At 46.0% G+C, this 27,709-nt stretch overlaps 1 protein-coding gene across 1 annotated transcript in view; it reads right to left on the bottom strand.

Moving 5' to 3' along the window:
* Nucleotides 1-1,567: 1,567 nt before the first annotated feature.
* The window catches only part of DCX (doublecortin), a 128,043-nt gene continuing 101,901 nt past the window's right edge, over nt 1,568-27,709 (bottom strand). The window contains exons 5-7 of the mRNA XM_033946242.1: nt 25,126-25,239; nt 5,998-6,092; nt 1,568-3,171 (exon numbers count right to left, since the gene is read on the bottom strand). Coding sequence (XP_033802133.1) covers nt 3,115-3,171; nt 5,998-6,092; nt 25,126-25,239 — 266 coding nt within the window. The 3' untranslated portion in view covers nt 1,568-3,114. The remainder of the gene's footprint in view (nt 3,172-5,997; nt 6,093-25,125; nt 25,240-27,709) is intronic.

Below are 27,709 nucleotides of genomic sequence, written 5' to 3'. Positions count from 1 at the left end.
CCCGTGGCCCAAGGGCTGCATGCGGCCCCATGAAGTATTTTGTGCGGCCCCGGTCAAGGGCGATGCAGTGTTTTCCTCTGCTGCCCCCAGGTGTTTACCGTCTTGCCGGCTCCCTCCTCTGTCTTGCTGCAGCGTTTGCGCAGCCCCAGAAACATTTTTTTCAGGCAATGCAGTCCAGGGAAGCTGAAAGGTTGGATACCCCTGATCTACACAAATTTGGGGGAGCAGGCATTGTTATCAGTCTAACATCCTTTCACCATTAAAAGGGAAGTTATCAATCCACGAAAGGACAATTTGCTGTCATTGTTTGTAAGATACTAGAGTATTCTGTTCAGACCCCCAAGACTTTCCCAGAAAACTGGTTAATGGCAGTTAATGGTTAACTGGTTAATGGTTAACTGGTTAATGATTTTCTTTATTCCCCCACCAGCAGCAATCACTGAATGGTGCAATGTATATATCACCAGGGACATTCCATAAATGTGTCCTATTGCCTTCGTTAGGGGGGGGGTGGGGATGCTGTCAAGTTTCTGTCTCCAGGAGAAATGGGCTCTTGATAGCAGGCTGCACAGCTAAGAAAAGCACCTCGAGAGGGATCCTATGCAAGACACGAGTTGCCGCTGAATCACAAGTCAAGTTGCTGAAAAGCTACAACTTGCTGAGGGCAACCTGTGGGCCAGTCCACGCAAGTGCCTTCTGGAAAGAATCATGACTTTAGGGAGTTACCTACAGGTTACCCACAAACTTGACTTTTAGCAGGCTGTTATACATTTTAGAGTTGTAGACATCACTGAACCAAATTAAACTTGATTCTCCACCTTAGGCATTACTTCCTGTCTTGAGATGGCTGGGGGGGGGGGCGGGGCTAACATAGGGTTACCAGACGTCCGGTTTTCCCCAAACAAAATTGCATTGGGAAGGGGCATGCGCGGATGCAACACGGTGATTTCACGCGCCTGCACGGATGCTGTCTGGGGGCAGGGCCGGGGGACGGAACTGGGCATGGCAGAGGCGGAACTGGGCAGTCTTGGGGGTGTGGCCATGGGTCTGGATTTTCCCTAAGGAAAATCTGGTAACCCTAGGCTAAGAGCAGTTGTGGCCTTAGCTTTGAGGATGACAGGACCCAATTCTTCAACTCTTAACCGCCACCACAGAACCATTCAGGCATCAGGCAACGGCTCCTTCAGCTGCCAGATCGGAGCAACTGTCAAACTGGAAATCGGTAGGTGAGCTCAAAAGAAGCAAACACCAACGAGACTGGAAGTCCCAAATGAAAACAGCAGAGACAGAACAAAAAACCAACAAAAAAGAAATTTAAAAGGAAAATCAACAAAGGCAAAATAAAACAAAAACAAAAGCAGGACAAGGGAGACAGCACAGAAGATGACCTAACTGGCCGCCATCTTGTTGGAATATTCATTTCTATCTCTACCTCTGTCTTTATATTTTTATCTTTACTTTTCATAAATTGTTTCTTCAGGTACTTTAGTTAGATTGTGAGCCTTTGGGACAGTTAGGGAATTTCCAAGTACCTATCTTATTTATTTTTATTTATTGTATCTTTGAATGCATCATTTTTGTAAACCGCTTAGAAACCTCACGGTTATTAGCGGTATATAAGAATTAAATTAAATTAAAATCTAGGGACTGGATCAGGGGCTATGACTGCAGGTCTGGGAGGAAGCCTTGTGCTTGACACTCCCTGGCCAAAGACTCTCTCTCTCTCCCCTGTGAATAAGCATCAAGGAGTGAATGACTTATGGGAGCTGCCTCAAGTGTAATGGGCTGAAGTTGTCAGTGCCATTCCTGATTATCCCAAGGAATCGGAAGGTTAAAGTGGCTTGCGGAAGACCAAAAAGAGCTGCTGTGGGATTTGGGCTAGAGACCCTCTAGTTCCTAGCCTACTGTTCGGACCCTCGCTACTTCTCTTCCCCTTAGCAGAGAGATATGCTACAAGAACCAGATTGGGTGTGTTGATGGGGAAGCAAGATAGGACAGGGGGAAAAGCGATGAAACTGGAACAATAAAGGAGCCAAAGGAACGTAATTAAAAATTGGCCTCATCGGTCAAGGACAATAGGAGCCAGCTCTGTAGGTGCCAGTGGGTCAGGTCAGAGCATCCGAAATATCAAGCAACCTCCTTCATGGTACCTAATCATTTTGAAAGGTTGGCGCAACAGCAGAGGACCCAAATTTTAAACAAAGCAAAAGGGGTCCTAATACAGGAGATTTTACCCTGCGAGAGCAGTGGCCTGGGGAAAATACCAAGAACCTGTATAGCAGGGCTGCCACCTCTAAGTTTGACAAAAGGCCCTGTTTCTTTGGTGGTTATATCAGGATATACTGCTTAAAGTGGGCATCCAGAGAGAAAGCTCATTTGGGCATAACTGAGACTTTCTTGCCCATGTCAATTCAGATTATGGCTTAACAGCTGTTATTTTCAAATGAAAATGTGTAAGGCTTTAGCCGGGTTTTTCCAGGCCCTCTTCCTCCTATCTAGTGACGTCTGTTCCTCAAAGCCCCAACCACCGTTTCACGTTTTGACTTAGTTACACTTTCTCAGAGGAAGACCACGTTAAGCAGTGACACGTTGCTTATCTGTTATCGAGGGGGTGGGGGGTGGGGGAACACTTGCTAACTGTCCTCTTTTTGGTGACAAGCCCTTCGTTAATACCAATTACAAACAGGACAAGGGGCTTCTGCAAGCTCCCGCCAGCGCGTCGTTTGTGATGTCATAAAGGGCGAGAGGGGGAAGGGAAGTCTTCGTTTCTCCTTAATCTAAAGCAAATGTTTGCATACCGAGCGGAAGCAGCAAAGTGAGACCATGAGAGGAAGTGGGTGAGTCCATCGACGCACTTGGAGTTCGGGACAGCAGAGGACCGGAAGGGCCCTAGTTCTGCATCCCTAGGAAATTACTTGACCCGACAGTATCGGTTTACCCCCCCTACTGACTGAAAGACGTTGGTTTGTGGCAGGAAGAGAAAATACAGAAAAGAAGAACATATGGCAAATAGTTTGTGTCCTTTTGATTCAAAAGCACCAATGTGACCGGTTGGCTTCTGATTCTTCCTTGCAGAGGTGTCAAAAGCGCTTGGACACGCAGAGCCGAACTGCTTTACATGGAGTCGCCAAGAGAATCCGAGTCGTCCAGGGACAGAGGCAGGTACAGATCCTGTAGGAAAAAAGGAGAGAGGTATTGATTTCTGTGTCCAGTGCCCAGCCCACATTTGCAAAGGGAATTACAGAACACCAGAACGGGGACAATGGCTGTGGATCCCGGGATTTCACGAAGTAGCCAGCAATGACCTAGGGCTGCGTTTTCTGACATAGCGATTGTTTCTAGGGCGGTAATAAGTTGTTGGGTTTTTTTTTACACAGTGGTTCTTTTTATGTAATTAGCTTAGGTTACCATTTATGGAATAGTATTTAGTGCTTATTTTTTTCGGTGCCAGTTTTTCAGGCTCCCATCTTTTTATTAATGTTTTTATAACTGCATTCCCTTTCCTGCCTGGTCTTTCCCAACTGAGGCTCGCTCGATGTTACTGAGCACGCTCAGCGGTGCAGGGGCGCTGAAGGTCGCACAGTTCTGGAAAAGGAAGGCCGCTTGGAAAAGTCAGGGGAACGACGCGGCCAATACCTTCTTGCTGTGGCACAGATCAGACAAATGTAATACGAAATGCAGCCCTTACTGGAAGTATTCTCAAGACTCATTATTACTTACTTTGGCTTGATGGGCCATTGGGCCACCTGCCCATTGATGAATATCAGTTGGGAAATGTCTGTTGTGATCTGGTGATAGTTTTGGCCATGGATGTGAATACGCTACGATGTACCTGCTTGTTTTGTTAAATAAGAGCAGTCAAATATTTAGCTGGCAACATTATACACAGAAGTTCATTATTAGGCTCAGATGCCTCAGGCCCCACCCAAGGCAAAATATCTGTGCCACTGAAAAAACAAAGAAACAAAAACCAGGCAGACCAATCGGTAACACCGTTACTGACAGGTCTACAGCAATCAGGTTTTAATCCTTAACCCTACTCCTCTACCCTCCAACCCAGCCAGTTGATTAACCGTTCCCCTTAACTGTATCCATGACATCCTGTTTGTCTGTCTTGGCTGTTTAGATTGTAAGCTCTTTGGAGCAGGGATTGTCTTCTTTGTGACTCTGAACAGCTTTGTGTGTCTGGTAGCACTCTAGAAATAATTTGTACTAGTAGTGTGAAGAGTTTCAGTCTTTGGGAAGCAGAGCAGAGAGTGTGATGTCATAATGCCTCATTCCACCAATAAGAGCCAACCTCATCAGTGATGTCACAATGGCTTGATTGTCCTGTACTCCCCTCTGCCCTCCAACCCAGCCAGCAGATTAACCGTTCCCCTTAATTGTATCCATGACATCCTGTTTGTCTGTCTTGGCTGTTTAGATTGTAAGCTCTTTCAAGCAGGGACTGTTTTCTTACTCTTTGTGACTCTGTGCAGTGCTGCGTGCATCTGGTAGCGCTATAAAAATAATTCATAGTCGTCGTAGTAGTGTGAAAAGTTTCTGTGTCTGGTAACCAGAGCTGAGATTGTGATGTCATAATGCCTCATTCCACCAATAAGAGCCAACCTCCTCAGTGATGTCACAATGGCTAGATTGTCCTGTACTCCCTTCTGCCCTCCAACCCAGCCAGCTGATTAACTGTTCCCCTTAACTGTATCCATGACATCCTGTTTGTCTGTCTTGCCTGTTTAGATTGTAAGCTCTTCGGAGCAGGGACTGTTTTCTTACTCTTTGTGACTCTGTACAGCGCTGTGTGCGTCTGGTAGTGCTATAGAAATAATTAATAGTAGTAGTAAAACCCGATGTTTGTGCATCAGTCGCTTGACTATTTTGCATGGGGTTTTACTAATTTGCATGGGTCGGATCGGATCATTAAATGGGCGATCGGGGGAGGAAAAAACCCCCGGTGGGCAGTTTTGTGCATTGAGGAATCCGATCGATCGCTAAACTGGTCAAACCGGTTTAGCAACAATCGGGACACGATCGGTAAGTTTTGTGCATCCTCCAGATTCTAATTTCTGGGAATGCACCTGACCTACCCAAGCCCCTCCCCTGGCCACACCCAACTTTGAGTTGCACACTATGAAAATTAGGCCCAAATGTTATATAGCATAGGGTGTAGGACAGATCCGTTCATAATTGCTAAATACAGCCAGTTAAGTAGTTGCTAATTCCAATAATTGATAGTTACCACTGAATTGATTAATTAGATTTGGACAATGTATACAGAATCCAGGGATTTTTAATATAAAGGACTGAATTTCCTCTGGTTCTCCACTTGTGGAATGTTTCAGACTGAGCCACAAAAGCAAAAAATCTGCAGAAAAAACCAACCAGGAACAAACAAAACAAAACTGCAGACTGTGTACAAGATGCAGGCAAATTTTATTGTGACAAGAATAAAAATATATAAAACCCTTTTACCAATCAAGGGACCTGACACGGTCCGTGTTTCGGACAAACCTTCGTCAGGGGTCCATGGTAAGAAAGGGGGGGCTAAAATATGACATAAAAAATGGAGAATAACAACAAAATGCCTGTGTATCAAGTTCGCCAAGGATCGCCAACAGCAGTAAAGCTTGTCACAATAAAATTTGCCTGCATCATGTTTCAGACTGAAACAGCCAGAGACAAAAAGCACCGAGGGCCTCTGAAATGGGACAAGGAAAACGTCTTTATTCAAGGACCGTGTTTCGGCATGAATGCCTGCCTCATGGGTCTATACAAAAAAAATAATTAAAATGAACATGTCAACATGTTTGATTTGAATTTTGGATTACCTCTTCTTGTCCCGTCAGACTGAAAAGGAAAAATCACACTCACTTCTTGTAGGAATACAAATGTTTTCATTGATTTCTTGAACATTAGATAATCATTTGGTTTTATTCCCAGTACGAGTACAAGCCCTATGTGAATAGGAGAACCAGATCCAGTAAGGTATAAGAAACGTAATACCTTGTGTTTCCTCAGACTTCCAGGACTGGTAGGTGTAGAGATCGGAGACTGCTTGGACTTGGGTGTGGAGAGTTGGCTGCTCGATGTTCCATTGGCTATCATAAAACAAAGCGAAAAAACAGAAAAAGATAAGAAAGGGAAAAAACCCAGAAACGTGCACATCCTCGACACTTTGAAGCCAGAGGCCATATCTACAGAAGTAAATGATTTGAGAAATAAAATATTTTACATTAGAATAAAGGACCTTTTAATATTACTTCACCGAGAGTGCTGAAAAATTGCTGGGCTTCGAGCAATTAGAATGAACTTACCCCCCTCTTTTTCAAAGCCACGCTAGTGTTTTTAGCATCAGCCGCTGCGGGAACAGCGCCGATGCTCACAGAATTCCCGAGTGCCCGAGTTGTTACTGTGGCATCTGGCGCTAAAAACAGTGCGGTTTTGTAAAGGAGGGGGTTAGTTTAATAAAAGATCGCGCGACACTAACGTGAAAGACTGAAATCCATATTGTTTCAGAGATGGAGGCTGAAGAGATTAGGTTGGAGAGAGAGGATGACCCTACATCACCTATATCGTAAATCACAGGGACCTAATGGTTTTCTTCTGAACATTTTTTTAAAACCTGTCCTCAAATGGCTTCACTGATGGACAGTATATCAAATACAGATAAAACTTGGATTAGCTCAGTGGTCTCAAACTCGCGGCCCGGGGGCCACATGCGGCCCGCCAGGTACTATTTTGCGGCTCATGGCCTGTACTAGTGCTGTCTATACTAGTGCTATCCGCTCTCTGCAATGTCCTTTGGCTTCCCCCCCTGGCCTCCCCCTCTTACCTTCAGATAATTACCACAGCCTGCAAAGAGGATTGCCAGTGCTGTAGTGATCCTTGCAGGTTGCTGTCGTCCTCAGCAGCATGTTCTCTCTGCCGTGATTCTGTCCCTGATGTCAGAGGAAGGGGCAGGACTTCGGCAGAAGGAACGTGCTGTGGAGGCCGATGGCAGCCTGCAAGAAACACTACAGCATTGGCGATCCTCTCTGCAGGCTGCGGTAATTAGCTGAAACTAAGACCGGGAGGCCAGGGGATAAGCTGGAGGATGCAGCTAAGAAGGGGGGAACATGCAGGCCTTCGGGGGGAGGGGGGGGGGGGAGATTTATAAACTCTAAAGAGTTTTACCTCATGCAAAATTGTCATTTCTTTACTAAGACATCAACTATTTTTTCTGCGGCTCTCCAAGTACCTACAAATCCAAAATGTGGCCCTGCAAAGGGTTTGAGTTTGAGACCACTTGATTAGCTCAAGGCTAATGCAAAAAAGGAAGACTGGACAATTACTGCAGCAGCAAAAATGGCCTTAACATGTGAGAAAAGCCTGCGTAAGAGCTCACTAAGCCCGCTAGGACCCCTCTGTATCCTGTGCAGTAAATGCAGGGCAGATCCGATGCATGCCTCTTGCATATACCACTCATGCAGTTTTGCAATTACTGTATGATTGTTTTTGTGGTAAACAGGTGGTTAGTCCATAACTTACTGACTTTAGTAAAACAGCCCCTATGTTAATACCACTGGATTTACCGACGTCAACACACATGTCCTCTTAAGCAGAAACAAAGGATCTTAGGAAATGTCATCCTGGGTCAGAACAAAAGTTCATCTATTTCCCTATCCTATTTCTAACAGAGTCTAATTCAAGTCGCAGGTACCTGGCAGAATCCCATATGATAAACAAAAAAAAAAACTGCAGACAATATGTACAGGATGCAGGCTATGTTTATTATATCAAATATTAAATGCGGTCAATGATACCACCTTTCAATAAACCAAGGGACTCAACACGGTCCGTGTTTCGATAAACACACCTTCTTCAGGGGTCCATGGTTGATAAGGTTTTGAATCAAACCGCAATGTAAACTGATAATGAACCTACTGCTCATGCGTAGACGTCTTCGCCCACTAGCGGGATTCTGCTGGATGTGCGCTTGTGGCTGAGCACGAGATTCCATGCTACCGACCCCAAGGATAAGCGATGGCCTTTCCCAGGTCTACCTTATGGACTTTTCCTTCAGGAATTTGTCCAAATATTTTTTTTTTTAAATCCAGCTACGTTAACTGCTTTTACTTAAGTGAATACATTCCAGTAAAGAGATACTCAGATCTGCGGTTTGAGTGTTGCATTTTGCCTCTGCCTTTGACTATTCCTCCTGCAGTCAACCGAAGGGATCACGCTCTTCTTTTTGAACTGAATGCTAATGGATTATTTATTAAGATTTAGTGTCTTTTTGAAGGCGTTCACTCAAGGCAGTGGACCGCAAGAATAAGTCAAGCATAAGCAATACACAATTCCAGCAGTAAAAAAAAAAATTCATATTCTATGTAAATACATATTTAATTTACAGATTGTACATATTATTTCAGACGATCGCTAGAGGTACCCAGATGTTGCTCCAGCCAAATGTCAGGATGTGTAGAGGTGTTATCCTATTCCAAACCTGAGTCAACCTGTTAATCTAATATAATAAAACCCTAAGCCGCGCATGCGCACTCCCACCTGCGTGCTCCCGTTTTCTGTGAGCTGTAGGGCACCGCAGGTAGGAGTGCACATGCACGCAAATCTCTCTCTCTTCCCCCCCCCCCGAGGCGGATGTCGGCCACGGTGGCTGTCAGCGGCTGCAGGCCGCGGCAGCTGTAGGCCGCAGTGGCTGTCGGCGGCTGCAGGCCGTGGTGGCTGTTGGCTGCGGTGACGGAGCACAGAGCCACCAGCAGCGGGTGGCGGTCAGCCCGAGAAACCCCTGACCTACAGGCTGGGCCAAAGTTTAAAGTATTGAGTGTAGGAGGGGCAGGAGAAGCTACACTGAGGGAAAAAATGATGATGCACAGGGAAATGGAGGGAGAGGGAATGCTGCGGCTGCTGCACAGGGAAGTAGGGAAGGAGATAGGAAGAAAGACACAGGGACAGGGGCAAGGAGAGAGACAGAAACACAGACAGACAAAGGGGGCCAGGGAGGGAGAGAGACAGAAAGAAAGACAGCAGGAGGAAGAGAGACAGAAAGAAAAAGACAGGGGTAGGGAGAGAAACAGAAAGAAAGACAGACATATATTCTAGCACCAGCGGGAGGAAGGGAGACAGAAAGAAAAGAAGAAAGACACAGGGACAGGGAGAGACACAGAAAGACAGAAAGACAAAGGGGGCCAGGGAGAGAGACAGACAGAAAGAAAGACAGCGGGACAGAGAGAGAGACAGAAATAAAGACAGACAGACATATATTCTAGCACCTGTTAATGTAACGGGCTAAAATACTAGTGTGAAATAAAATGCAGTTATTCTCTACACATGCGGAGGCTGAGCTTGCAAAACTGCCCCTCCTCTTGCATTCTTCCACTAGGGTTACGAGACGTCCAGGAAATCCCAGACATGTCCTCCCGGATTTCCCCAGATATGAACTCCTTTTCGAGGACATGTCCAGAGGTCCGGATGGCTTTTCAAAACCCGGCTAGCAGCGACATTGGGATGGTATCTGCGCATGCATGGATGTAACGCGGTGATGTCACACAGATGCCCTCCTGACAAGCGAAGAGGTTGAGGGGGGGGTGAGGCTGGGGGGCGGAACAGGGTGTGTCTTGAGCGGAACAGGGCGGGGCGGGGCAGAACTGGGCGGGCCTAGGGGCAGGGCCGTGGGTCCGGATTTTCGTTCCCGAAAATCTGGTAACCCTACCTGGATGGATTTTCAAAACCCGGCAGATTGTCTGAGTCATGGAAGGCCCTGAGCTTGGGGCCACATCTAGAGAGCCTCTAAGCATCTGCCGATGTCACATCATGACCTCGTATACTTGTAACATTATGATGTTGCATCCATTCATGCTCAGAAGCCCTCCAGACGTGGCCCAGACTCAAGGAAGAAGAGAGGAGGTTTGTTTGGGGGGCAGAGCTGGAGCAGAATGGGGCAGAACTTGGGCGGAATAGGCAGGGGCCATGTGTCCTCTTTTTTTTCACGAACAAATCTAGAAACCTATCTCCCACCTAAAATCAATAGGAAAGCAAGGATATGACTAGCTTGGCACTTAGTGAAGGAATAGTTTTAGGAAAAGAGCAGCTAAGAACCAGCAAAGCTCAGCTCAAATCCCACTGTGGTTCCTTGTGACCTTTGGTAAGTCACTCTGCCTTTCATCGCCTCAGATACCAACTTAGATTGGCAGCCCTCTGGGCACAGGGAAATACCTACTGTATCTGAATGTAATTTGCCTTGGCTAGAACCGGAAATGGCACGAGCCAAATCAAATAAATATAAAATTAGTCTACAATGAGTAGCAAAAAAATGTTTATCTAATTAAACTGAAAGTTAAAGGAGCCAAAATCATTCAAAGGACACATCGTTTGTCATTCTGGTTACCATATTTGAAGATTCTAAGAGCCTTTCTCACTCAACCATGTCAAACATTAATACTGTTGATTAGAATAAATGTGAGCTGTTCCTTATTGGAACCTCATGTATGCACCTACCTAAGACATGAGTACATTACATTAGTGACTTTTATTCCGCCATTACCTTGCAGTTTAAGGCGGATTACGTAAGAGGTTATCTGGACATTTCCAGAAGTGTTACAGAGTTGAGCGGGTTACTTCGGGGGACTGAAATGCTTCCTGCGGTGTTAATTTGTCTTGATGGATTTCTTGAATAGCAGGGGTTTTATTTCTCTTCTGAAAGTTTTGTAGTCTGGTGTCATGATCAGTAGATTGGAGAGTTGGTGGTCTAGTGGCCATCGTACATTTTTTTGCGTTTGACGCCTCTGATTGGGGGGTGCGTGAATGATATCTGGGTTTCTCCTTTGCCTGGTTGTGGTAGTTCAAGTAGGCTGGGACAACTGAGCAGAAGCTTCATCAGAGCCATATGCAAGCATTACATTGATACACATGCAACATCGTACAGCACGAACGGCTGGGCGGAAGAGTAGGCTTCATCAAAGCCACTTGCAAGGATCACAGTGATACACGTAAAACATGAACACAGCACGGACAGCTGAACGGAAGAGTGGGCTTCATCAAAGCCACTTGCAAGGATCACAGTGATACACGTAAAACATGAACACAGCACGGACAGCTGAGCGGAAGAGTGGGCTTCATCAAAGCCACTTGCAAGGATCACAGTGATACACGTAAAACATGAACACAGCACGGACAGCTGAGCGGAAGAGTGGGCTTCATCAAAGCCACTTGCAAGGATCACAGTGATACACGTAAAACATGAACACAGCACGGACAGCTAAAAAGTGACTTCATCAACAGATACTTTTAAAAACAAGGGACAAGATCATAATAAAAAGACATAAATCTTTAATATAGAAGTAGGTTCAAAGCCAGCAGTATTAATACAATGAAGAAAGGAAACCTGGGGAAAAGAAGCTGGTATGTTAATATTCTGAAGTGTAATTCGTACTGATACACTGAAAAGCTTAATTTCCAGGACTGCAACTCTGGTCCCCGGCCATGAATTAGTAGCAATTGACAACCTTGGTAATTACCGATAACAACCAAAGAAATCTTTGGCCCGTCTGGTTTTAGAGACAAGTATTCAATGTTTAGGCAATGGCATAGAAGCGTGTACAGCAGGAGAGCAGGGTAATGCCCGTAATCTCTTTTTGGTAAATTTGTAGCTCGCTGCCGTTCCAAAACTGCCCTTATTTGTATGGATGTGTTGTCGAGACTAACCCAGCAACAAGAAAGAACACCATCCAAGAGCTCACCCAGGGAAGGACAGTTTGTTCTCTGCCAGCAACAAAGAGTCAAGACCTAAACGCATGCTGAGTAGCCACGTCTCTTGTACCTGGCCAGGACTGCGTGCCCATGCCAATGACGGAATGAGGAAGAACGTAGTTTTAATGAAAGACATGGCCTTGGGTATAACCTTCGGGAAGCAGCCATTTTTTTTTTTCCTCTCTCCAGATTTAAGAATGATGAAATCTGGCACTATCAAAATAATTTGATTGGAAAAACTCCAGTTGATGGTGGCGTCCAACTGATGCTCCCAGCCCCACAGCAGGGACCGGGAACCTTTGTGAGAGCGATGGGCAACGTCTGCTAGCCAGCGGGCTACAAAAGGTATTGGATGCAGCCTGCCCTCTTGACCACAATGGGTTGCTATGGTTACAGACCCCCCTTCAGTAACCAGTAGCAGGAGTACGAAAATTTAGAAAAGCAGGAACCGGTGTTTGAAAGCTCAAGGATCAGAGGTGGGGGGGGGGGGGGGGAGATGGATAGAAGGAAAGCTCTGTTTTAGATTCCTCCCTCCTTCCATTGCCAGGAAAGCAGCAAATGCTGTGGTTCTCCACTTGGTCCTTAAGTAACTATTTTCCATCCTGGTTCTTGTGACATCCACAATGAAAATTCATGAGCTAAATCTGCATAGGATGGAGACGGTGTCCACCAATTTCATGCAGGACCTACAGGGTAAGCAGGAGGTACAGTACAATGCGTCAATCCGGAAAGAGGGAACAGTAAATTTAGCTACACTGGCCTCCTTTAAAGACAAAAGAGGTAGACGGAGATTTAATTGAAGAATTTCAAAATACAGCTGTAAAAGGAGAAGCATTACAAATAGGTGATTTTAATGTGCCAGATGTTGATTGGCGTATTCCTAATGCGGGGTCTCCTAGAAATAGTGAGATCCTGGATTCTCTACAGCAGTGTCTCGCAAGCTTTCCGGCCGGCGGCACACTAAATCCAGCGCCCTGGCTGGAAGGCACCCGGAAGTGCGCGGACGTCGACGCAATGGGGGTCAGGCGCACACATGATGTCATCGGGTCGATGTCTGCACGTTCACAGAGGCCCATCTGGCCGTGACCCGTTTCGGTGGAGGGATCCGGGAGGCACGGGGAGAGGAGGAGAGTCATCTGCGCGGGCTTCCTACAGGACGTGCCTCTCGCCGCGAGTGGGCAGTGAGCTGGCGTAGACGACTCTCCTGCTCACCAGCGCGTCGCAGCACCCCTGAAATCTCAGGAGGAACACAGTTTGCGATAACTGGGGGAGAACTGTTCTAGCAGTTGTTAATGGATAGGGCCATAGTGGACTTAGGGCTAGATTCACTAAAGGCACGGATCGGATCCAATCCGATCCATGTCCGGGGGGGGGGGGGGGGCTGATTCACGAATCACCCTCGTGCAAATAAGGGCGATCGGAATCACACCCCGAGCGCCCGGATCGGTCTGTAGCGATCCCGACGCATGTCGAAGAGCAGCAACTTTTTTTCATATCTTTACCATTTTCTAAATATTCCTCCGCTTCACCTTTGAGACCAACGGAGCAGTACCATACATTATTATTATTATTTTATTTCTTATATACCATCAAAGCCGTAGTAGTTCGAGGCGGTTCACAATAAAGAAGGGCAGGTCAATCAGCGAGATGTTACAGTCAGCGAATACAGATACAATAAATATGCGTGTGCGGGGAACGGGTAAAATATGAGGGACAAAAGTAAGGTGGGCAGGGCGAAGGGTAGGGAAAGAGAACTTGGGGAGCAGGGGAGGGAGAGAGGGCTAGGTTATAGTTCGGTTGAATAGGCTAAGTTTTTAATCATTTCCTGAAGTTTAGGTAGGATGAGGAGTGCGAGATAATTCTGCTCAGCCAATCATTTAGATGACCTGCTTGGAAGGCAAGTGTTCTGTTTAGGTGACTTTTGTATCGGCAGGCCTTTGGAGTTGGGTGGCTGAAGAGGTGGGCTCTGCGGGTGGGCCTGGAAGGGCAGTTTAAGGAGAAATGGGGAACCAGGTATAAGGGGGCCATACCAAGAATGGATTTGAAACCGATACAGGCAAACTTGAACTGGATTCTTGCTCCCATGGGTAGCCAGTGGAGTTTTTGGTAGCCAGTGGAGTTTTTGGTAGTAGGGAGATATGTGTTCTCATTTTTTCAGCCCAACTTGAACAAGACACGAACCTCCATCAGAAGCCAGAATTACATGGTCATACTTCTTGAAACCATAAATTAGTCTGACCGCTGTATTCTGAATCAATATAAGTTGAGTGACTTCATTTTTGGCAGCACTTTCGGCAGATTTAATATACAGGCAATTGTTGTTATCTTCCTTTTTTGCGGTACACTTTATACCTTATTTACCATGGACCCCTGATGACGATGTTTGTCCGAAACACGGACCGTGTTGGGTCCCTTGGTTGGTAATAAGGTTTTTATATTACTACATTTTATTTTGGGATAATAAATTTTTGCCTGCATCGTGTACATTGTCTGCAGTTTTTATTTGTTTTCCTGCTTCGCTGTTTATTCTGCAGATCTGGTTGGATTTCTTTTTGTTGTTCTCAATATAAGTCTGGCCACTTTCTTGGAGATTGTCAGGTAGACCATGTTGCAATAGTCAAGAAGACTTGGCAACAGGGATTGAACCAAAAGTTTAAAAGCAGAAAACTCAAAATACGGTTTAATGGTGCGTAATTTCCATGTACCACAGCATCTATTTGTTTTTTCATGGTCAGATGTTGATCCAGAACGACTCCCAATATTTTAATTGTTGCTTGAATTGTGTACAATGTTGAGTTTATGCTGATCGAAGGTCCATGAGAGATTTTATGCGGTGCGTTACTGTAAATATCTTTTCATCTGTAAATCAGATGAAGCTGACGTTGGGCTCCGGGTACTTGGTCAAAAGCCGCGTGCACCATTTCAGACATGCGTCTTTGTTGTGTAAAGCGAACTCTTGGGCCCCACGCTTCTTAAGACACTTTAATTTCAGATCGTCGCGAATTATCCTAACCGCGGTTGCCTGGCTTATTCCTGCTTCTCTTGCTATTTGGCGCGTTGTTCAGCGCGCTTGCAGCGCGTCTTCCTGGCTCAGTACAAGATTGCGTACAATCACAATGTGCTCTTGTGTGCGAATTGGGCGCGGTCAGCCCCGGCCTGGCTTACGATCCTCAGTGCCCGTTGCTCAGATCTTGCCTAGTAGCACATCAAAGCCGTTTTTGTTGCGACCCTTCTGCGGGAACTCTTTCAACAATCGTCGATTGCTGTAACCTTTTAGCAGCACCGAGTTCTTTATCAGAATTCGGTCTTCTGCCGTGAAAACCATTTTGATACAGAGACGATCGTCTGCTTCTGTGCGTAGCCCCATAGCAACGATTTATTTTCACAGGGTAGTGTTGTGTTTGGTAGAAAATATTTACAACATTTAATATCAGCTTCATTCGGGACACAACAGACTGAATTTCACAAGAATCGCCCGAGTTCTGTGGAAGATGCGACAAAAAATAATTTGGTATGTTTTTTTTCAGGTCACAGTGTAGTAATAGTAGCTTTAATGATCTATTTGAAATAACAATGCAGTGTTGGAAATGTTTTCTAGTAGAGAATGACACAGGGACAATTTTTTCTCCGTCCCCGCAGGAACTTAATTTCCCCCATTCTGTCCCTGCGAGTTTTGTCGCTGTCCCTGCTCCGTTCCTGTAAGCTCTGCCTTAAGCATACAAGCCTCGAACACTTATGATTGTAAAGTGTTTGAGGCTTGTGCAGATGAAGACGGAGCTTAGGCATTGGTGGAATGAGGCATTATGACATCATAATCTGAGCTCTAGAATGTTGCTACTTATGATTTTAAAGTGTTTGGGGCTTGTGCAGATGAGGACGGAGCTTAGGCATTGGTGGAATGAGGCATTATGACATCACAATCTGAGCTCTAGAATGTTGCTACTTATGATTTTAAAGTGTTTGGGGCTTGTGCAGATGAGGACGGAGCTTAGGCATTGGTGGAATGAGGCATTATGACATCACAATCTGAGCTCTAGAATGTTGCTACTTATGATTTTAAAGTGTTTGAGGCTTGTGCAGATGAGGACGGAGCTTAGGCATTGGTGGAATGAGGCATTATGACATCATAATCTGAGCTCTAGAATGTTGCTACTTATGATTTTAAAGTGTTTGGGGCTTGTGCAGATGAGGACGGAGCTAAGGCATTGGTGGAATGAGGCATTATGACATCACAATCTGAGCTCTAGAATGTTGCTACTTATGATTTTAAAGTGTTTGGGGCTTGTGCAGATGAGGACGGAGCTTAGGCATTGGTGGAATGAGGCATTATGACATCACAATCTGAGCTCTAGAATGTTGCTACTTATGATTTTAAAGTGTTTGGGGCTTGTGCAGATGAGGACGGAGCTTAGGCATTGGTGGAATGAGGCATTATGACATCACAATCTGAGCTCTAGAATGTTGCTACTTAGGATTTTAAAGTGTTTGAGGCTTGAACGGATGAGGGCGGAGCTTAGGCATTTGTGGAATGAGGCATTATGACATCACAATCTGAGCTCTAGAATGTTGCTACTTATGATTTTAAAGTGTTTGAGGCTTGAACAGATGAGGACGGAGCTTGCAGGAATGGGGCAGGTGCAGGAAAACAACTTGCAGCGACGGGACAGGAAGATGAGTTCCCGCGGGGACGGGGAAAGATCTGTCCCCGTGTCATTCTCTGTTTTCTAGCTCCCAACCCCTCTCCTCACTTCTTTTCTGAATACCAGGCACCGCTGCTACAAAGTTAAAGCTTGATCAGAGATCCCATAAGAACATAAGAATAGCTTTACTGGGTCAGACCAATGGTCCATCAAGCCCAGTAGCCCGTTCTCACGGTGGCCAATCCTTGTCCCTAGTACCTGGCCAAACCCAAGGAGTAGCAACATTCCATTCAGAATCCTAAAGAATAGCAAGATTCTGGAATCCCAAAGAGTAACAAAAGATTCCAGAACCCCAAAGAGTAGCAACATTCTATGCGGAATCCCCAGAGTAGCAACATTCCATTCAGAATCCTAAAGAATAGCAAGATTCTGGAATCCCAAAGAGTAACAATAGATTCCGGAACCCCAAAGAGTAGCAACATTCCATGCGGAATCCCCAGAGTAGCAACATTCCATTCAGAATCCTAAAGAATAGCAAGATTCTGGAATCCCAAAGAGTAACAAAAGATTCCGGAATCCCAAAGAGTAGCAACATTCCATGCGGAATCCCCAGAGTAGCAACATTCCATTCAGAATCCTAAAGAATAGCAAGATTCTGGAATCCCAAAGAGTAACAAAAGATTCCGGAATCCCAAAGAGTAGCAACATTCCATGCGGAATCCCCAGAGTAGCAACATTCCATTCAGAATCCTAAAGAATAGCAAGATTCTGGAATCCCAAAGAGTAACAAAAGATTCCGGAATCCCAAAGAGTAGCAACATTCCATGCGGAATCCCCAGAGTAGCAACATTCCATTCAGAATCCTAAAGAATAGCAAGAGTCTGGAATCCCAGAGAGTAACAAAAGATTCCGGAACCCCAAAGAGTAGCAACATTCAATGCTGCCGATCCAGGGCAAGCTGTGGCTTCCCCCATGTCTTTCTCAATAACAGACAATGGACTTTTCCTCCAGAAACTCATCTTACTGCTGAAGCAGCATGCTGAGTGTCAGATACACAGGAAGAATACAGGTACAGTGGTTTGGAGAGCCAGTTCTTGCTTGAAAAATATTCTGTCCATGATCTCCGAGCTGAAGCACAGCTCAATGGAAATCAACTAGAATGTGTACAGACTTGAACACATTCATTCTTAATAACTCCGGGAGAGGGATGTGCAGCGAGGATGGACTGATGCTTGGTGACATCCTTTGTTAACTGCAGCTGCCTTGTGGAAAAAAAGCTCTGCCTCCCCCAACCCTTCTGTTCGGAAGCAAAAAAATCAATGCCTGGAAACAGTCGCTTATCGATCTGATCAGAGGCTGCCTGAGCCAAATTTGGTCTCAACAGACAGGGGAGCTACGGTGCATAAAAATAAACCATGTTCACATTTTACATCTTTTCCCTGCTGACAAGTCAAGAAGGTCAGTCTTCTTATTAACGGATACCAATGAATGGCATCAGAGGCAAGCAAATTATACCTTTCCTGGAATTGCTTTTGTATTCTTAGTGGTGGATATTTCTGCCTATATCATGAGCGTTCCTGATGCAAATTAACATTAATTTAGAGCAGGGATCTCAAAGTCCCTCCTCGAAGGCCGCAATCCAGTCGGGTTGTCAGGATTTCCCCAATGAATATGCAGGAGATCTATGTGCATGCACTGCTTTCAATGCATATTCATTGGGGAAATCCTGAAAACCCGACTGGATTGCGACCCTCAAGGAGGGACTTTGAGACCCCTGATTTAGAGGGACAGTAGCACAGGGAGGGAGGTGTCCAGGGTGGTGGCACTTGACATCGCCATGTTATGCGTTCCCTCCCCCCCACACTTTTTCCCGCTGCTCAAGCGCCCCCCCCCCCCGTGTACCTCTTGAAACGTTTGTGGCATATTCCACCTCCTGCTTGCGCCGGCCCCGGCTTCCCTCTGATGTCATATCCTGTTCCCATGACCAGGAAGTGATGTCAGAAGGGAGTCGAGGCCAGTGCAAGCAGGAGGTGGAAGAAGCCGCTTGTGCTGATGAATCTTTGAAGAGGTGCGTTGGGGGGGGGGCAGAAAGGAGGAGAGGCATCGACACCGCCCGTGAAGACAGCACACGGGGTGGTCCGCACCCCCTGCCCCTCCTTACTACGCTACTGTAGAGGAATTTGATTGGAAGTTAGCAGGTTAATAATAGTCCTTAACCACCTAATTCTATAAAAAGTGCTGAAAATTGCACACACAAATTTGGACGTGTACCTGATTTGCGTGCGCAATCTAACTGAATTGCAAGCTAATTAGTGCCAATAATTGGCATTTTAACCAGCAATTAATGTCGTTAATTACAATTTATATGCCAATTACAAGTTATAGGCATAGATTTAGGTGCAGGATCCTTGACTAAATTTTGTACCTGAGCCAAAAAAGGAGACCCAGAAATGGGCCAGTCACTGTGGATTAGGGATGCTCCTTTAAATTACGCAAGTAATTATAGAAGGGCAACAGCGCTTAACACTAGCTGTGGACATTTGCACCACTTTCTTGTTGGTGCAAATCGCCACACCTAAAGTTAGGCGCAGTTCCCGGGTGTAAGTGCTGCTCTATAAACCACACTTAACTTTAAGCGTGGCTTATAGAATAGAGTGTGTTTTGGTGCTAACATAGTAGTGTAATCCAGAAACTCTCACATGTGCACAACTCAAACCCCCACCATCCCTCCGCCCACACCCTCCCCCCTCCCACCAACAACAGTAGCGTCAACATCCGACATTCTGTCAAGTGGCGTGTGACCCCCTTCACCAGTTCAGTAATCGTCCACGGGCCTGGGGTGTAAGGTCCATCCAAAATCATTCCCAAATCTGACAGAAGCGGCGGCCTGGGCCCCGGTCAAGGTCACCAGCCTGTCTCCGCTCCAAAGAGGCTTGTACTATCATCAAAGATCTCCACTGACTGTAAGTCGAGGGATCCTGTAATACCCAGTTTGTCAAAATGGCTTTCTTTCCCAAAAGTCCGCGTTACAAAAGCTGTCATCCCTTTCAATTTCGGTATAGCAAGAGTATAATAACCAAACAAGGCTCGGGGCATAGGAGACCAACGTCTGCCCCAAAGGGATGTGATATAGTTGCCCAGATCACGCCAGAAAAGGAGAATCAGAGGACAAGTCCAAAGCATGTGTCCCAAAGAAGCATGAGCCTGTGCGCACTTGGGGCAGTTATGAGTAGGAGTGATTCCCATCCGAGCTGCCCTTTCAGGGGGAATGTAGAGCCATAGAACCACCTTCAATTGTAATTCCCAGTGGGTAACATTGGCAGACACCCTCTTGATGGTTTTCAGTACCTGCTGTATCTATTGGGCTATCAGAGAGCACTGCAGGTCTTCCTCCCAAGAGGCCACCAAAATGTCCAGATTAGGTCATAGAAACAGAAAATGACGGCAAAAAAGGGCCACGGCCCATCAAGTCTGCCCACTCTAATGACCCATCCCCCTAACTTCTTCCCCGAAGAGATCCCACATGCCTATCCCATTTTTTCTTAAAACCTGGCACGCTGCTGGCCTCAATTACCTGCAGTGGAAGATCATTCCAATGATCAACCACCCTTTCGGTGAAGAAATACTTCCTGGTGTCGCCATGAAATTTCCTGCCCCTGATTTTCAGCAGATGCCCTCTTGTGGCCGTGGGTCCCGCTTGACAATCCCGGAGGCCCATGAAATGAAATTTAAGAGGGATCCTCTGTTGAGCTGATAGGCTAAGAATAAAATTATTATTATTATTAACTTTGATTTCTGCTTTAAATTTTTTAATTAGAGTTATTTCAAAAAATCCAGTGTTTAAGAATTCCACTGTCACACTAAAGCAGGTGGTTCTGCAAGTGAGTTGGGATCATGAGTCGATTCTGATGTATCGGTTGGACAGGGTTGCCAGAAGTCCGGGAAAACCTGGACATGTCCTCTTTTTAGAGTACTGTCTGGGTGCCTGGATGGAATTTCTAAAATCAGGTAGTTTGTCTGGGTTTCGCAAAGCCTTGACCTCCCGGCCGCGCCTGGAGGGCCTCTGAGCATGGGCGGATGATGCCACATGCATCTGCGCATGCTCGGACACCCCCCAGACGTGGCCCGGAGGTTGGAAAACAAAGACGGGGCTTTGTGTGGGGCAGGGCTGGAGGCAGAACAGAGCGGGTCCATATGTCCGGGTTTCTCCTGACAAAAATCTGGAAACCCTAAGGTTGGAGATTCCTTAAAGGTACATAAGGTATGAGAAAACTGAGTAAAAGAGACAGAGTGGATAAAAGCTAGCACCTTAAACATAATTTGATAGACGGTCAGAAGCCAATAACGATTATTGGTATAAGAGAAATAAAATAAAGGTGGAGCACATAGGCATAAGAACATAAGAATTGCCGCTTTTATTGATTATGACAGGAGTCGCCATTCAACATATCACAAGTAATTGGAAAAACTGCAGTAGATTAAATTATACCTTCTGGTGGAATTGGTTGTGTCACATTTATAGAATGGAAAGCATAATTGCTATACAAAAAGGGAATTATAATAAATTTAAAAAGATCTGGGGGCCATTGACAACTTACTGCAATGAATAGATACCATTTTCTATCGAAAGTATATTTCCATATGGGGGGAGGGGGGTGGTCTAAAGTTTACTGAAGGTTTTATCAATAGGAAAGAATATATTTGTATATTTTTGATTAAATATTAATGGAAAGGGTAGGTGGGAAGGGAATAAATTTATGCATTTGATGTTATATTAGAAAGAAATTCAAGTGATGTATTTAATTTCAAATGTTTTATTATTTGTACACTTGATGTAAGATTAAAAAATGAATTTTAAAAAAAAGAAAGAATTACCGCTGCTGGATCAGACCAGTGGTCCATCGTGCCCAGCAGTCCGCTCACGCGGCGGCCCTTAGGTCAAAGACCACCACCCTAACTGAGACTAGCCTCACCTGCGTTCATTCTGGTTCAGCAGGAACTTGTCTAACTTTGTCTTGAATTCCTGGAGGGTGTTTTTCCCTATGACAGCCTCCGGGAGAGCATTCCAGTTTTCCACCACTCTCTGGGTGAAGAAGAACTTCCTTACATTTGTACGGAATCTATCCCCTTTTAACTTTAGAGAGTGCCCTCTCGTTCTCCCTACCTTGGAGAGGGTGAACAACCTGTCCTTATCTACTAAGTCTATCCCCTTCAGTACCTTGAATGTTTCGATCATGTCCCCTCTCAATCTCCTCTTTTCGAGGGAGAAGAGGCCCAGTTTCTCTAATCTCTCGCTGTACGGCAACTCCTCCAGCCCCTTATCCATCTTAGTCACTCTTCTCTGGACCCTCTCGAGTAATACTGTATCCTTCTTCATGTACGGCAACCAGTGCTGGACACAGTATTCCAGGTGGGCCCGGTACAGCGGCATGATAATCTTCTCCGATCTGCTCGTGATCCCCTTCTTAATCATTCCTAACATTCTATTCGCCCTTTTCGCAGCCACTGCGCATTGCGCGGACGGCTTCATCGACTTGTCGACCAGTACTCCCAGGTCTCTTTCCTGGAGGTTTCTCTCCGAGTACCACACTAGACATCCTTTATTCGTGTATAAGATTTTTGTTACTGACATGCATCACCTTACACTTAAGATAGAATAAAAGGATATTTAAAGGTTGGCTGCATTATATCTCAGGCCAGTTCTAGTTGAGCTGAAAATCCAAAATGAACAACTACTGAGTTAAGAATTAAAGAAAGAAAACCGGTTAGAACCCCAGGGCCAGCACTGAGATGATGTGTTCCAGGAGATCCATCTCAGGTCTTCCAACTCTGCTATCCACATCTGACAGACCTCTTTGGATTTAAAAACCACTCATGATTCCAGATGTATTCATTCTGAATCAATGATAAGATTACGTGTGTTGTCTTTGTATTTGGATTGCCGTATGAAGCAGGGTTGCTATGGTAATTATTCATTATTGTGGAACAATGGATTAATTGTAGCATTAAAATTCAGAGTAATTTTGCACATTGTATAATGAAGTTACCTCAAGGCTGCCGCGAATACCTCATCAGCCTCATACATGTTTTTTTCCCCCCTCTATAATCCTGCAGTTGACCTCTGCTAGGAAACTTCGCAGCTAGGCTGATAGAAGGTTGTAAGCAATGTGATAAGATGCTATGTGAACAGGTGTACATCTGGCGTATTTTTAGTCACCCATATCCCTCTATGCCTCTCGTAAGGCATAGAGGGATCTTCATAAGTCGACTGGGGACAGACTTAAAGATCTCAATCTGTACACTTTGGAGGAAAGGCGGGATAGGGGAGATATGATAGAGACGTTTAAATACCTACGTAATGTAAATGCGCATGAGTCGAATTTCTTTAATTTTAAAGGAAACTCTGCAATGAGAGGGCATAGGATGAAATTAAGAGGTGACAGGCTCTGGAGTAATCTAAGGAAATACTTTTTTACAGAAAGGGTGGTAGATGCATGGAACAGTCTCCCGGAAGAGGTGGTGGAGACAGAGACTGTGTCTGAATTCAAGAGGGCCTGGGATAGGCACGTGGGATCTCTCGGAGAGAGAAAGAGATAATGGTTACTGCGGATGGGCAGCTCTATGACCTCACAATGCAGGTGCACAGAGCCTTAGCTTATAGGAAGAGGAGATGCAAATGTTAAGAGCCTTAGCCAATAGGGAGAGGAGGAGATGGATGCTGTGGATGGGCCATTTGGCCTTTATCTGCCATCATGTTTCTATGTTTTTATGTTACCATATATACTTGAATATAAACCAAGATTTTGCGGCCAAAAATTTAGGTCAGCGCTGACCTGCCCCCCTCCCAAACCTGTTGCAGGCCTGTTGGGCCTGCTGTGAGACCTGGTGGGCCGAGGCAGGAGGCATCCTTTCTGTCTCCTGTCCCAGCCAACTAACTCACAGCAGCCAATAAGCTAGCGGCTCTGCATGGGAAGGAGTGAAGGAAGGTTGCTCCTGCTGCTGCTGGACGATCAGCGTTAGAGGTGGGAGGTATGCGGGGGAGGCGGGAGGGAGGTAAAAATTCTTAGAATCGGCTGGGACAGGAGGTGGGAGGGATCCATGCTGTCCCTGTGCCCCGCTGGACCACCAGGACTTGCGGCAGGCCCGGTGGAGGCCTGCAAGGCATCGGGAGGGAGGGGGGATAGGATACAGAACCTGGCAGGACAGGGAGAAAGGGGAGTTGGGTGCAGAGACTGGTAGGGCAGGGGAGGGATGGGGAATAGGGTGCAAAGCCTGGCAGGGCAGGGCAAGCCAAGGGACCCCCCCCCCCACCGGTTTATATTCAAGTCAACCTTTTTTTTTCCTTTTGGTGGGGGGGGGAAGTTATCTCAGTTTATATTTGGGTCGGTTTATATTCAAGTATATATGGTAACTGGCCACCATTACAATACAAGGCTAAATTTAAAACTTTGTGTCTAACCTTTAAGGCCCTTAAAGGAAATGGGCCGGAATACTTGAAGAACAGGATTTCCCTGTACACATCCCTCCGAGATCAATAAGATACTCCCAAGGATTATCCCTAACAACCCCCTATCCAAAGAACAGCATGATATGAAACCCGCTAGCGAGGCCTTCTCTGGAGTGGCCCCATCAATCTTGAATGCACTCCCTGAAAGGCTTCACACAGGACTATCTCCACTTTGGGAAGCAGGTGATAGCTTAGCTCTTTTCTCAAACCTTTAATGCAGCGTATCACAAACTGTGTGCTGTGGCAAATGCCAGGTGTGCCCTGAGATGCTGGCGAGGAGGAGAAGAGGCACCGGTGCTGGCTACTGTTTAAAGGATGTGTCTCTCACAGCGAGAGGCATGTCCTGTAGTCCATCATCCTGTGCCTCTCCTCCTTCTCCTCACCTCTCCTTCTGCAGCATCCTCCCACCAGCAGTAATAGGAGGCTCAAGGCTGTGGCTGGAGGACATCCAGGTGTTCTATAGGCTGGGTTATGTTAAGTTGATTCATCTGGCTCTTTATGACACTTTTTGGATGGTTTTCTTTTTTTTTTGAAAATGAGCCCCATTGTCTATTGTCTATGTCCAGAACGTCTTGTTGTCTACCTCCCTGGGTGAATTTTTTTTCAAAAAAGGTAGTAAATAAATCCTATTAAAGAATAAAGCTCATAGACGAAACCACGTGAGACAATTGCGCGCGCACAAACCCGCCCAGTCAATCATGCGCAGGACGTCAGTGTGCTGGATTTCATCACTATTTTAAAGTGCTCCCGTTGGGGGAGTGTGGGGGTAACCCCCCATTACAGAGGAAAAAGCCTTTTCCCTGCTTTTTAGGGAAAAATTACTGTTTCCTCTGTAATGGGGGGGTTCCCCCCACCCCCCAACAGGAGCGCCAACATTTCTAAGTAAAGTGGGGGTGGGGTTCCCTCCCATGCCCTCTGAACGCTTTAAAATAGTGTTGAAATCCAGCGCGCTGACGTCCTGCGCGCGACTGTCTGAGCGGGTTTGTCCGCGCGCGATTTTCTCATGCACTTTTGACTGGATACGAATAATAAAACAAATAATGTAGTTAAGTTGCTTTCATGTCTTGACACTGATGTGATCCAGACTCAAGGACGCAGTATTCATTTTTAGTCCCATTTTCTAATCTGCTGATTAACTGAAACATTACCATAATTTTAGGCTGTTCCTTCAAGCTCCCGATGGAGCCTCCATGTGGAGACCCCAGCTGAACGTCACGGCGACATGAGATGCCATCTTACCTGAATCAGCTGGAGACTTGCTCCGGCGCAGTGGACCAGGACTTTTAGCAGAACTCTTCTGACCTGAATGGGATGGTTTAGCTGTTGGCGGAGTTGACTTCATGACCCGGCACTCTGTGGCAACAGGAAACACAGCTCTATTCATGGCTTTATAGAAAGAAAAGTACAAATGAAACACAGGCCAAGTGGTGGATGCACGGAAGAGCCTCTCAGTAGAGGTGGCAGAGACAAAACCAGGAACATAACTCTAGAAAGCCTGAGACAGACACAGGAGATTCTTAGATTGGGGAAGTGAGAGCATTCTACAGAAAGAGAATAGAGAAGACTGGAATGGGCCTTCCAGTCACCAGCCAAGCTTAGAGAGTAGAGAAGTAGCCTAGTGCAGTAGGCTGAAAACCAGAGGAACTGTGGCTCCTTGTGACTCTGAACAAGTCACTTAACTCTCCATTATCCCAGGTCAGGGTTACCATATTTTGGGCCACAAAACCCCAGACACATGGCCCCGCCCTGTTCTCCCAGTTTGCATGCTCCGTTCCATTTTGGCCCAGCCCCTCCCAGTTCAGCCTCTAGCTTTGCCCCGCCCCCCCACAAACTTCCTCCCTTCTTCCCCGACAAGCTCCGGTCGTGTCTGGACGGCGTGGATCATGCGCGGATATGTGCGACGTCACGCTCAGAGGCCCTCCAGATGCAGCAGGAGCTCGTCGGGGCTTCTTTCCAAAACCCAGACAAACTGCCGGGTTTTAGAAAGTCCACCCAGGCACCTCGACAGTCCTCTAAAAAGAGGACATGTCCGGGTTTTCCTGGATGTCTGGTAACCCTTTCCCAGGTACATAAGCTTAGATTATGAGCCTGTGTATAATACATAAATCAATTTGGTTGTATCTAATAAACAAAAACATTTCAGCCAATATTCAGCACAAGTTAACTGGCCGGGAATGGTTGAAGACCGGTTAACTCACATCAACATTTCCAGTGGCATTTAACCAGTTATTGTTGGAGAAAATGCCCAGTTAGCGCCAAACTGGCTACGTTTAGCAGTCAAACAGCAGGCCTATCTGATATTGACTTAACTGGCTACATTGCCCTGGGCAAAAGTGAGACAGGATATTCAATTCCTGTCATCAGAAAGGGCCTGACATTGAATATTCGGAGTCCGTGCCAACTATGGGACTTATGTGGACTGTCTCCGAAGGGCTGAATATTGACCCCCACTATCTTTATGCAATAACTACTCCTGGGGGAATTCTGCATCAAATGTTTGAAAATTCTGTGCACATCACAGGGATGTCGTGAGTTCTTAGACCTGGACTCTTCTGTTGGAAAGTGATTTTGTTTAGGGTGGCAGATTGCTTAATGCCTAATACTTGATGATTTACTGTTATTTCTTTATATATGATGATTTGGGGTGATTGGTAGGGGGGGGAGGGTTTGGGCAGGGTATTTAATTCTGTAACTTTTGTCAACAAGTATTTTGTAATTATAATGTATGTATTATTTTTCGCATTCTATAAAAAAATATTCTTTAAAAAATTCTGCAGTGTTTATTTGCAGTGTTTTTGCACAGAATTCTACCATTATTAGGTCTGTCTTTTTCTTTCACAGCTCCATCTCCACCTCTAAGTCCCAGCAAGACACTTAATTCTGCCTCCCATGCAGTATCCCACCCTCTCATTTTCCCTCACCCAGGCTCACACCATTGCTTCTTATTCTTTCTCCTCCTTTCCCCAGCTATCTATCTCCCCCACCCTCCCCATGGTACCCTCTCAAGCTTAATCCCCCCCCCCGCCCACACACACACATCAGTGGTACAGGCTTAGCTTGTTCTGTCCCTACCCTACCCCCATGGCACAATTTTTTTTTTTACTGCCCACACTTGCACACTTGCACACTTTCACCTTGCTCTGTCCCTTCCCATGGCACACTCATCTTGTTCTGCCTCCTTCTATCCTTCCCACATGGTACACTTAGTTTCCTCTGTCTTTACCCCCCCCCCTCCTCCCCATGGCATGCTCACCTTGCTTCATCTCCCTCACCCTCACCTTGCTCTGCCCCCTTCACCATGGCATACTCATCTTGTTCCGGCCCCTCCCATATGTCACACTCAATTTGCCCTGCTTGCTCTCCCTTCCCTGTGGTACACTCACCTTGCTATTCCCCCCTTCTACCCTTCCTATAGCATATTCATCCAGCATCTGCTGCTTTCAACCCCTTTCTTGCAGAAGAAGAAGAACAGGGAAGTGAATCCATGCAAACTAGGTCACTTCCTCCTCCTCTGCATGGTTCATATACACAGTTGAGTCTAAGCTGGCAGAGGAGAAGGAAGTGACACAATTTGCCGTGATTCACTTCCTACTCCTTCTCCTCCCCCTACTGCACGATTGCTGTAGAGCAGGAGGAGACTGCAGCTGATCCCTTCAGCTTTTCAGAATTCAGCATGATCTGGTGGTGATGGGGGGGGGGGGGGGTGACGAATTCTGTGCAAATTCGCACAGTTGAGCAGAAATCCCCCAGGAGTAAATAACTACGGTACATAAGTGTAATATTTAAACCCTATGCTTGGAATTCCACTTACATGCTAGCCATG

Source organism: Geotrypetes seraphini, chromosome 5 (genome assembly GCF_902459505.1).
Source record: "Geotrypetes seraphini chromosome 5, aGeoSer1.1, whole genome shotgun sequence".
In the NCBI taxonomy this organism is placed as follows: Eukaryota; Metazoa; Chordata; class Amphibia; order Gymnophiona; family Dermophiidae; genus Geotrypetes; species Geotrypetes seraphini.
The sequence above is the reverse complement of the archived record's forward strand: the minus strand, read 5'-3'. Positions and strand labels throughout refer to the sequence as shown.